The 12,691-nt window shown below is 40.8% G+C and overlaps 1 protein-coding gene across 1 annotated transcript in view; it reads left to right on the top strand.

Moving 5' to 3' along the window:
• The window catches only part of slc8a4b (solute carrier family 8 member 4b), a 91,528-nt gene that overhangs the window by 35,993 nt on the left and 42,844 nt on the right, over window positions 1-12,691 (top strand). The window contains exons 3-5 of the mRNA XM_036596760.1: window positions 5,965-7,050; window positions 8,265-8,528; window positions 10,347-10,831. Of these exons, the coding sequence (XP_036452653.1) occupies window positions 6,022-7,050; window positions 8,265-8,528; window positions 10,347-10,831 (1,778 nt within the window). The 5' untranslated portion in view covers window positions 5,965-6,021. The remainder of the gene's footprint in view (window positions 1-5,964; window positions 7,051-8,264; window positions 8,529-10,346; window positions 10,832-12,691) is intronic.

Here is a 12,691-nt window from a genome sequence, read left to right as displayed (position 1 = left end):
TTTTGCACTTGGTGCAAAAAGCTGTTAGTCTTCTTGACTCATCTTTGCTAGCAAAACATCAGAGAAGTTTTTGGCCAACATGCGTATCCATTTTAGACAGATCTATGCAAAAAGGAACAGGAGTGTTTCTGAAACTCTTGTAAAGCAGGCTGTGAGTTTTTATCAGTGATCACAGACAAATAGTCTGTTTCATAAATTTCACATTTTAACACTAACGTCTAACTAACGTTTTCAGGATATGACTCCTTCAATATTCAGCTTTTCCTCTCAGACTCATTGGAGAATTAGGTGTCATGATGCACTTTTGTTTGCAATTTTATTTCTCATAATGTGCTTTAATGTTCTTTTTTCTTTTTTCTTTTTTGTCTTTTGTTATTTTTCTCTTTTTGCAGTATTGTTGTCTCCACCCTTCATATTAAAGCAAGAGGTGACTCCTAGACCTCTCTTCTCATCTCTTTTCATCACTCTCTCTCTCTTTCCTTTATGAGCGAGTGACGACGCTACATTTGTCACGCTTTCAAATCTCACAGCAACACAGGGATTTTCTCCAGCCTTTTAGTACAATTGCAGTTATTTGTCACAGGACAGAGAGAGAGAGAGAGAGAGAGAGAGAGAACTTTGAGTCTATTTGAGTCCATACGCGTAGACAGTATTAGCTTTTATTCCTTAGAATATTAGACAACATACAAATACCAAGCTTTTCTACATGTTAGCTAGGTCCAGAAACAATTAAAACATATTTCTCTGATAAACCAACATGCTGGCACATCATCCACTGAAAAAAAAAAACACCCGTAGACGAGGAGTCTCCACCAGTGTCCAGCGGTCAGCTGCAGTTTTAGTTCATTAGCTCCTATAAAGTGTTCTACATTATGTGGCTCATCCAACATGAAAACCTACCAGTTTCTCTCTGCTAATTTTGAATAATAAAACAAGTTTTGAAATAGACTCCTCTGCTTAATGCAAAAATTTTCAGCTGCTCACACCCAAAAAAGTAAGATACAGCTTTACATTAATTTCAGCCAAAATGCATTGGGCCTCATTCACCAACTGCTACGAAGAAATTTAAGCAGTTTTCATTAAGATTCTGACATTCACCAATGTTTTCCTATGTGGGATTTGTTCTTAGGTAATCTTCACACACTCAAGAGCACAAAGGTGAGAACAGTTCTGCACTTTTAGAACACCTCGTGAATCTGACGTAGATTTTTTCTTAGGACCTTTCTCAAGAACAAATTTAAGAAAAAACCTAGGAAGATATTGGATAGTGAGGCCCAATGTTTCCCTTTGGTTAACCAGATATCTGTTCATTAACACTTACAGATAAATGGATATCAAAATCAATTGAAATGTGCATCCCTACTCTGGAACCAAAACTGTGTTCTTATGTAGTTATGTAGTTATATGTAGTTATATGTAGCATTATATGTAGCGTTTTTACAAGCAAAAACACACAGTAATATCACCATTGAGACAAATAGTCTTAAACAGTTTGTTCAGCTGCCTAAGACTTTTGCACAATGCTATACTTTCGTGCACACCTGCACTGCAATATGAACCTACATACATGTACAAAGTACACACATACATACATTATCATGTCATACATATACATGTGATATGTATATTGGGTGAAATATCACAGTCCTTTTATACAAACCGCTCCCATTCCAGGGGAACATAAAAGAAGTAGTTGGACAACTTAACATATTCACAACACTTGGTTGCAAGATATATATATATATATATATATATATATATATATATGTATGTATATGTAGCACAGTGGAACTGCATTCTCTGGAGTGATGGAGCTCCGTCTAGTATCTTTGGGATGGTTTGTGATCCAGAACTAATCATCTAACATCAGTACCAATGAATGCAATCAAATCCTCACAGCAATGTCCCAACGTCTAGTTTTACTAGTGTGAAAACTTTTCAGAAGAGCAGAGGCTCTTAACCTTGATTTCATGAGAAACGTTGGGTTAAGTTGAGTGCTTTGGGTGTGTGCTCAGGTTGTTGTCTCATTCATAGTGAAGCACCCTTTAGCTTTTTTAATGTTAGCATTCATTTAGAATTAATTTAGAAATTCTGCTGCTGTTCTTGTGATACCGCTGTACATCTCTGCAAATGCAGTCAAGAAGGTTGTATCGGCATGTGTGTGTGTGTGTGTGTGTGTGGTACACTGGGAGGAGACGTCACTGTAGGTGAGTGATGAGGACAGGGAGAGGGATCAATACAAGGAGATTCCTGTTGGGAGAATCAGGGAGATATCGACTGAGAGCATGCTGAGTACAGAGAGCTGTTCAGAGTGTGTACTGAACACAAACACTCTCCCATAACACATATACTTCTACATGTTCTTTTATTTATTGTAGGTGTTACATACTGGTAAATTTGTAAGGCTGTGCAATTCCTGATTGCATTTTTCTTAGAACTGAATCATGATTCTTTGACACACCAGTTTTGTAAAGAATGATATGTATATTTATTATTTTTTTTAATTTTACATACCTTGTGGTGTGTGCATAACAGCAGTTTAGAGATCAAATATAAACAAAGTTCTAAAAAGTATAAATAAATTGCTTTCTAAATAACCTCATGGAACAGGCTAGTAACTCACTCTTTAGCAGGCAGAAGATTTTCCATAAGGGGGAGCTTTTGTGTGCATCATTGAAAGGGAGGAAACTGACACAAACTCAGACCAGCAGGATCTCATGAATACACTTGAGGTTGTGTCACAGTGAGTAAGGGAAATAGGGGGGTGCTCAGTTGTATGCACTGATCGTTTAAGTACAGATTCAGAGCTGTTCTTTGGAGTCTATTTTGCCATTAGATGTCCTGCTTGTATCTTTCCACAAAAACATTTTAGATGAAAGCTTCATTGCAGAACTATTATGAACAATGACTCAGGAATTAGGCCATATAGTTGTAAACATGTTGTGTAATAAGTTCCTTTGGAGGCCTTAAACACTTCAGACATCTGGTTCCTGTCACCACTTTAAACAGTTCTGACTTAGTAAGTGTCTCTACAATGGCACATTTCACATCAAACCCCACTGAATTATGTTTTTGATGATGTAATTATGCAGAAATTTTGATAAGTGGAATTTTCCTTATTTCCTTATTTCCTTTTTTGTTGCTGCTTCATGAAGTACTTCTAAAAAGCTTATGAAACCCTGGTAGAAACTCACAGTTAGTTCAGAATGTATTTGTGTGTGTGTGTGTGTGTGTGTGTGTGTGTGTGTGTGTGTGTATGAATATGTAGACTGGGACACTGGGTCTTCTGCCACCACACAGCAGAGTGTGTATAATTGCATGGCCAAACCGGAGGGTCATGCTCTACACGCTACATTGAGCATCAGTGTGCAAAGCTGTCTAATTATTCGTCTCATCAGACCTTCACACAGTGAATTGCTGTAATCCAGAACTCTAATCCCTCCGCCATGCCCCCCTCTACACAACACCGCATGCACCACACACACTCACCACTTAGTGTGGCTGAGCACACGGTGGCAATTTCATGCCTTACACACACACACACACACACACAGCTGGACGTTCTGATTTACGGGTCTCTTATAACACTAGTCTAGGTGGGGGGGCATAGTATTAGCACGTCAGTGTCAAGCACTAGTGGGTCATTTATGACAGTAAAGGGCTTGAAGGCTGAGGTCAGCAGAAAGTGAGGGTCTTTACTCGTTATGAGGTCAACTGCAATGGGCAGGTCAGACACGTTCTCAGAGGCTGCAGACTCAGCTAGTTAGTAGACAGACAGATAGATAGATAGATACATAGATAGATAGATAGATAGATAGATAGATAGATAGATCCATGAAGGTGTTCTGTGAAGGGTGCAGTCTGACTTTTGTACAGAGCTATGTTTACGCAAAAAATATCAGATATCAGCGCTGGCCCACAATTCAGTTTCCAGACTGATGGTGTGTGTTTTGCTGGTGAACAGGTTGAGGTGTGCTCTCAGCCTGCTGTAGCTCTCCGTGGTGCTGTTCACTGCTCTGCAGCGGAGCTGTCTGTGGTGCTGAATTGGCAGCTTCTGCTGACGAAGGTGTGCCGTCACCTGCTGCACGTATATCTGTCTACAAGAACACACACCCCCCACCCCACAGCCCACCCACACAGCAGAAACCAGAGTCCATTAGATTAATAACACAAGCACAGTCTACATGACTGACTGATGACATTAGAACCAGTGTGTGTGTATGTGTGTGTGTGTAAGAGAGAAGAAGGACATAACATTTAGAACTTGATTTAATTTTTTGATGATACAATTACTGCTCAAAATAGAAATCAATAAATGTGCGAAGGGCACTGCCAAAGGCACACCAGGCTGTGGATGTGTGTGTGTGTGTGTGTATGTGTGTGTGAGTGTGTGTGTGTATGTTGGTGTGTTTAATCATGTCAGAGTTGTGAAATGTCATGAATGGCCAGACAGTGTGTGGTCTGTCAAAAACACTCACATCTGTGATGTTCACCCTTAAGGAGAGAGAGAGAGAGAGAAAGAATGAAAGAGAGACATGAGAGAGAGAGAGAAAGAGATATGAACAAGAAAAAGAATGAGAGAAAGAGGGGAGAAAAAGAAAGAGGGGGAGACAAACATGAGAGAGAAAGATAGAGATATATGAGAGGGAAGCAGAAGGAGAGAAACAGAAGAAGGAGATCTATGAGAGAGAGAGAGAGAGAGAGAGAGAGAGAAAGTGAAAGACTGAGAGGAAAGAGATAGATATGAGAGCAGGGAGGGAGGGAAAAAGACAGAAAGAGAGAGAGAGAGAGAGAAAAAAAGAGAGAAAAGAGAGAGAGAGAGAGAGAGAGTTGACCGAGAGAGGTCAGTGGTTTCTGGATGTCTTAACCTCATGTAGTTTGTGTCTGACATGAATGACCGCCTCAGGTTTCACTGCTTTTAATTTTTTTTTTTTTTAAATCAAAGATCTTCTAAGGTCACACGCAGCAAAGTGAGCTTACTTTCTTCAGAAGTTTCCTTATGTGGGGAAGCTTGTATGATTTTCCTCTAACAGAGAGAGACGAAGGTATGGGGCTGGTGTTTTAAAAAAGAGGGAAATAGAGAGACAGATGCTGACATACTGATGAGGGGGAGAGAAAAGGAGATGGTGAGATGAGTGGAGATGTGACAGGACGATGGCAGGTAAATGATGGAGGGATGAATCTGTTGGGACATGGATGAGAACACAGGAAAAAAAGGATCTGAGACCTTTTGAAATCTCAAGACCTGGAGCTTCTTAGAACATTTCATCACTTGAGTGCTATAAAGGAATCAGCAGTGTTGGTTATAATTTGTATTAAACAAGGATGCAGACATTTCAACGTCATACATTAGCTCTGCTGTTGTGGCTCCAATAGTGGACTGGCAACATTTGCGGCTAAGTTGTTTAAACAAATGAACTATGATAATAATATAATTCCTTTATTTCAAAAATGTATTTTAATGTTTTGTGTAATTTGAAAGCACCACAGGCTCTGCACATTGTTTGAATATTTCATGATGAATGGACCAATAGAAATGATCCACGATTACTTAGAACAAATATCCTTATTAGGCATTAAAGTCATGAACTTTTTTCTCTAAGTTATCCTTTCAGAGATTTTACAAAATGAACAATGAAAAAAAGACACTTCAAATGGTCACTTTATGGTAATTACTTTATCAAATAATCCACTTAATTGAGCTGTAAAATGAAATAATAAAGCAGTAAATAAATGCAAAGTGCTTATGGATGTCTTACCCTGAGTTTGCAGACTAATTTGCACAAATCTTCTCTCGCTATTGTTTTCTAGCCTGATGTCCCTGAAAGTGTTTTAGTTTGGGGCGGACTGTGCCCCAGTTTCTGGCACTTCAAAAAAAATTGAAATATAGTGCCTGTGTTTAAAGTATTTCCTTCCCTCTCTCTTTCTCCTTCTGTTTCTATCACCCTCCCTCTTCTTTTATAGGTACAACGCACAAAGAGGATTTTCTCAGCCACTGTGGAAAACTGACCTTTCTCAACCATGCATCACTCCCTTCAAAGCAACTATTTCTTCCCCCCTCTCCTCCTTCTTATCTTTCTCTGTATCCCCTCCAATGCCAGCTCCCCTGACCTAGCCTACTCCAATGCCAATTGTTCCCAAGGCGACGTCTGCTCCGAGGGTGTGATCTTACCCGTCTGGAACCCCCAGAACCCATCGGTGGGTGATAAGGTGGCTCGTGCCATCGTCTACTTTGTGGCACTGGTCTACATGTTCCTGGGCATGTCGATCATTGCGGACCGATTCATGTCTTCCATTGAGGTCATCACCTCGCAAGAGAAGGAGATTACCATCAAGAGGCCCAACGGTGAGACCACCACAGCAACTGTGCGCATCTGGAACGAGACTGTTTCTAACCTGACCTTGATGGCTTTGGGTTCTTCAGCTCCGGAGATTCTGCTGTCAGTCATCGAGGTTTGTGGGCACCAGTTTAAAGCTGGAGACTTGGGCCCCAGCACCATCGTTGGCAGCGCTGCCTTCAACATGTTCGTCATCATTGGAATCTGCGTCTACGTTGTACCTGACGGCGAGACCCGGAAAGTCAAGCACCTCAGAGTCTTCTTTGTGACCGCAGCATGGAGTGTCTTCGCCTACGTTTGGCTCTACATAATCCTCTGTGTGTCATCCCCCAGTGAAGTCGAGGTTTGGGAGGCCGTTCTCACCTTCCTCTTCTTCCCCATCTGTGTGGTGCAGGCGTGGGTGGCCGACCGTCGCCTGCTCTTCTACAAGTATGTCCGCAAGCACTACCGCGCGGACAAGAGCCATGGCATTGTGGTAGAGACGGAAGGAGGTGAAGAGATGGTGAAGGAGACAGGTTTCACAAAAATGGACATGCTAGAGCTGGACGGTATGGCAGCCCACCTTGACGGCATGCTGGGAGGAGAGGATGGATTGGGAGGGCGCGATCAGGAGGAGGAGGCCAGGAGGGATATGGCTAGGACACTGAAGGAGCTCAAGCAAAGACACCCGGACAAAGACATGGAGCAGCTCATCGAGATGGCCAACTATCAGGTATGGCTGATCTCAGATCAGTGGCTCTGGGTTTAATAGTCTTTTGGTGAGCATGAAGTAACATTCCAACAGCAGGTAGGAACAATGGAGAACATGTAAAGATCTGCACAGTTTCATAAATAAACCACAGGAAAAACTCTGGTGGAATTGTTTCAAATTTATACAGTCTCTTCACCCCAAATATAGTTGATCAGCCAAGACACATTTGGTGTCCAAAGTCTGCCTTTGCCTAGTTTTTGCACTAGAGCTGAAAAAAACTAATAGAAATAACAAAAGTATGTTACCACATACCACAATATCACTCACAAGCTTTGTGATATTTAGCCATACAGTGTCCACACCACCAATTAGTGAGAGATAAGCTTCTGTAACTTGTTATCTACATTGGCCTCATAGCTGAGGACTAACTTAAGAGGACACTCTTGGCATAATGAAATGTTTACCCTTTGCCACATCCATTGTAAACATGCTTGCTTGCATACTACATTGATGCCATAGTATTCTCTAGAGTGAGATTTTCCAGTTAAGGTCTAAAAAAACCCTTTCTAATGACCCAGGTAAATACAGGTAAATAACCAAATTTCAGAACCATAAAAAAGCAAACAAAAGATGTCTAGTAAACAAGCAAAAGGCTTGGCTAAGGTTAAGCTGAGCTAAAAACAAAGTCCAACAATATACCAAGGCAAAGGACAGGTAGTAGGGCAGTGCTAAGCTAACAGCTAGGCTAATGGCTAAGTTAAACTTTAAGCTAATGGCAAAACAGATAACAGCTACAGATTAGGCAGAATAACAGGCTTCTGTCGAATCTATAAGGCTAAGGGATATAATGCTGAACTACCGAATATGGTTTTAAATGACAAATAACATATTAACCTCTAGTTTTAGGTTGCAGTGCCTTAAAAAGCAACCTTTGGATGCAAAACATGTCTTGGCTATTTAGCTACATTTTGGGTAAGGGGAAAATTGTGAAAATTTGATTTTTCATCAAGCTACTCCTTTAACTGCTGGTACAAAATGACTCTACATAACACAGTATCCAATTTCTGGGGAAAGAAATGCCATAGTAAGAAGCTTTGTCCTCCCTTTACATAAAATAACAGCATGATGTTCCTGTCATTCTCACTGTGCACAAAATTAGCAGTAGGATTATAAACGATCATAACCCAGTGTCCAACGCCTACCGAAACAGTGTGTTCTCTTGGTGGTCCCCTCAGGTGCTGGTGCAGCAGCAGAAGAGCCGAGCATTTTATCGTATCCAGGCCACCAGGATGATGATTGGTGCAGGGAACATCCTGAAGAAGCATGCAGCAGATCAGGCCCGGAAGGTGGTGAGCAGTGGAGAGACTCGGGAGCAGGAGGACGACCCCTACACCACACGGCTGGAGTTTGAGCCAGCGCTCTACCAGTGCTTCGAGAACTGTGGCTCCTTGAAGCTCACTGTGGGGCGACATGGAGGGGACGCAGGGTGTACCGTCAAGGTAGCTACTGCATAACTGTGTGACTGAATGATACTTTTAATTGATTGATTTTTATGGTACTGATCAAAGACGTGCACTGGAAAAAAATCACACATAGGCATTTACTTCACTATTTACTTATATACTTGTCTTAGAAACACAATTCAAACATTTGAATATAAATAATATATAAATAAAGAATTCAGACCAAAATGTTTTCAGAATTATGGAAAACATATGTTACATACCTTTTGCGAGTTCTGATCATACTCCCAGCAGATGGTTGTAGTAAAAGAAGAGATTGTATGACTGTAGAGAACTCTTAGAACTTGGATGGGAGTTCTAGGCAGCTTCTGCTATATGCTAAGGCTTCACTGTCCTTGAAAAACAGAGGTCGAAGTGAAGAACTAGGAGGAGATGGGGAGGTGGGGTGTGAAAACTTCATCAAAGGAGCAGAAACTAGAGATGGAAATTTATATGAAAACATGCTTGCTTGCATACTACAGTGATGCAAGCAGTAAACTCACTACTATAGAGAAGAAGCTCCAGTAGTGAGCTTATTAGTTATTGTTATTAGTTATTTCATTGCACTATTAAATCTTGTGTCCAAACTAGTCCATTTTTTGACTAGTACTGTACATATTAAGAATAGATAAGATCCCTCAGTTTGTCATGTGACTTCGTCAACCAATCATCAGTCAACCAGCAGATCCAGGTCACCTGAATACTGATTGTCATCACCTGTATAACTGCATATAAGCCTGTCTGTTTCATTGTTTTGTTGTCAAGTATTGCTCCTGTTCCATCAGCGCATACTGAGCTGGTGTCCTGTTTGACGCTTGTACTGTTTATCACCTTGCTTTGTTTCTCTTTGTAGTTTTTTGGATTCTCCCCTGCTGGCTTTGTTAACCTATTTGTTAGATCTTTTGGTTTCTACCCTCGCTTGTTTAATGACTACGGTTTTGCCTGTTCCCATGTGTTGTGTTTTGCTTTACTGGTTTTTGATCTGGTCCAGTGTTAACCCTGTTTTTCATGTCAATCTTTTTTTCAGTAAACCTCCTGATTTATTTTATATCCCCAAGTGTCTGATTCGCCAGCCCAGCGTTACAGCAGCAGGGATCGTTTATTTTTTCAGAAGAATGCAGTCTGTCTTGGTCTGTTACAATGCTGAGAAAAAAGTATTTTCCCCCTCATGATTTCTTCTCTTTTTGCATATCCGTCACACTTAATTGTTTCATATCTTCAATTAAAATATAATATAAGACAGCATGAGGAGACACAAAATACAGTTTTTATATGATCATTTCATTTATTGAAGAAAAAAAGATCTAACACCAGCTGTGGCTGTTTGAAAAAGTAATAAGCCTCCTTGGTTACTCAATCGACCAGTTAACCAAATTTACTTGATCATTAAGATCAATCATTAAACAAGACACGTGAAGTCTTGATTACTGCCAGCCCTGTTGAATCTAAACATCACTTAAATAGAACATCACTTAGAAATAGAACAATAGAATTTCCAGCAATGTGAAGGAGGCTAAAAGGCCTCGACAGGTAGCACTCTATGCCTTGACCAGAAGAAATTCCGGAAGAGATGAGAAAGAAAGTTATTGAAAAATATTTTATATATTAAAACATTATCATTCAAAAACTGTGTTTCGTGTTTCCTCATATTCTCCTTGTCCTGTATTACATTTTATATGATAATCTGGTGCCATTTAGTGTGACAAATATGCAAATATAGAGGAAAGCCAGAGGAGGCAAATAGTTTTTCACAGCACTATATGCTTATGGCAGGAACATCTCCCTCTCTTAACCTCTAACCTGTGATTTTCCCAGGTTGACTACCGTACTGAAGATGGCACTGCCAACGCTGGCTCCGATTATGAGTTTGCTGAAGGCACTCTGGTCTTCAAGCCTGGAGAGACGCTGAAAGAGCTGACTGTGGGCATCATCGACGACGACATATTTGAGGAGGACGAGTACTTCTACGTCCACCTTAGCAATCCACGAATTGTGGGCTGGGCCGATGGACATCCAGTTGCCTTGGATACCGGAGCCCCGACTCCTAAGGCAGCGCTGGGGGAGGCTCACACAGCCACAGTGACCATCTATGATGATGACCACGCAGGCATCTTCACGTTTGAGAGCGAGTCTACGCGGGTCAGTGAAAGTGTGGGCATAATGCAGGTGAAAGTCCAGAGGACATCCGGTGCACGAGGCCTGGTGGCCGTACCCTACAGGACCATTGACGGGACAGCCCGCGGTGGCGAGGACTACGAAGAAGTTTCAGGAAAACTGGAGTTCCAAAATGATGAGACCATGTGAGTAGAGAGCTGTTTAAATATTAAGGTCTGTGTTTTTTGTGTACACTCAAAATAGGTTCTATGACTCAAGCAGAACCTGTAAAGGTGCAATGTAGGACCATTGTTTAAAAGGTTCTTTAAAGAGACTATATACTACAGGTTCTCCAGCGAGAGCCTGATGAAAGACATGAGGATGATCATCTAATAGAATAATTGTTTCAGTCTTATTTAAGGTGTTTCTCTGAAATAGTTCTAGAAGACACTTGCTGGCATCCCATAAGCTGCTCACAGGTTTTAAAAAGGAACGGTTTTGTTAAAAAAATCAAAACAACAGTCAAAATGACACCTTTTTCTGAACGACAAAGAACCATTTAAGCATTCAAATGGTTCTTTGAGTTCTCAAGATTATATATATATTATATATATATATATATATATATATATATATATAATATATATATATATATATATGTTCATTGGAAAAATAAAGTTACGTACATTATTTCTGTTCTAATACTTGGTGATGTGTTCATTGCCTTCATAACAGAACCATTTAGGTAAGTATTACACCAGTCTGTAGAGTTCCTGTCCATTCTAGCCCACACTTACATGAACTGGTTGCACATGTCAGCGTTTAGCCTGTTGTTCCAAGTTGAGAAGAACGATTGAGGTCTGGCGGTTCTGCTGATTAGTCAGACTATCACAGTGTTTCATCATGTCTGTTGAGCCAGTCACATACAGACACCCTACAGTTGTCATCCTGGAGTGTGGGAGTGTCAGTGTTGTGTTTAGCTTGGCACAAAGTCAGTGGAAGAGTGGTCAGGAACTGGACAGGAAATTGACAGAGCCTACTACTTACCTGACAGGACCGGAACTGTAATTAAGGCGACTGGATTCTTAACCAGGTATTAGAGAAGAAATGATGCATGAGACACATTTCTTGTCCAGGGAGCTTATATTTTATATGTCCATTGTCTGTCCTGAAGAGCCTATTTTTAAAGAACATGTTGTTCACTTTCTACTATAATTGTCATATTGTACACTTTAACTATAATAATAATACTAATATACATTCTTCACTGAGGAGATCTTTGCTACTAATCTTTGGGACCAGCTGTTGTTGGTTGGTGTGCGTGTTTGTGTGTGTGTGTGTGTTTGTTTTTGTTTGTTTGTGTGGTTGGTTTTTTCAAGCATCTGTCAGAATTGTTTTTAAGCCGAGGCACTGTGGTGAAAGGGTTTTAGCTATTTTTAGAATTTTGTATGTTCTTGAGAGGCTGTGTGTGTGTGTGTGTGTGTGTGTGTGTGTGTGTGTGTGTGTGTGTGTGCACGAGTGATGCTTGTTCTCATTTGAAGGTGTAGAAGTTTTCCAGATGAGCAGCAGCAGACACTGAAGGCTATAGGTGTAAGAGGTGTAAGCAGCAGTGAAGGTGTGTGTGTGCCTGTGTGTGCGTGTGGGTGTGTGTGAGAGAGAGAGATAGCGAGATTTAAAAATCAGTGTGAGTCTGTGTATGCATGTAATAGGTCAAAGCAGGTTTATTTTAACCTAGAAGTGAGCTTTAGCGGCGAAAGACGAACTAAAAAAGCAGTGGAGCTGAACCCCTGCAGCAAGAGCTGCATAAAAGAATAGAAAAGAAGGGAAAAAGAGCAGGCAAGAAGAGAGAGAAAGAGAAGAGAGAGAAGCATTTATAGTGACTGCTTTTGTTAAGCAGATGCCTAGAGATCGATTTGTCACTAAGCCAGAGAAACAGAGAGCAAACACAACAGGCAGTGGAACAGCTGAAGTGTTAAAGAGTGCCTGAATTACTGAATCAATACATGAAACACACTGTCTTTACGGGCTATTTTCATTGACTCTTTTAGTACTGTAGTTCAGGGCTG

Source organism: Colossoma macropomum, unplaced genomic scaffold (assembly GCF_904425465.1).
Source record: "Colossoma macropomum unplaced genomic scaffold, Colossoma_macropomum, whole genome shotgun sequence".
Classification (NCBI taxonomy): Eukaryota; Metazoa; Chordata; class Actinopteri; order Characiformes; family Serrasalmidae; genus Colossoma; species Colossoma macropomum.
The sequence above is the reverse complement of the archived record's forward strand: the minus strand, read 5'-3'. Positions and strand labels throughout refer to the sequence as shown.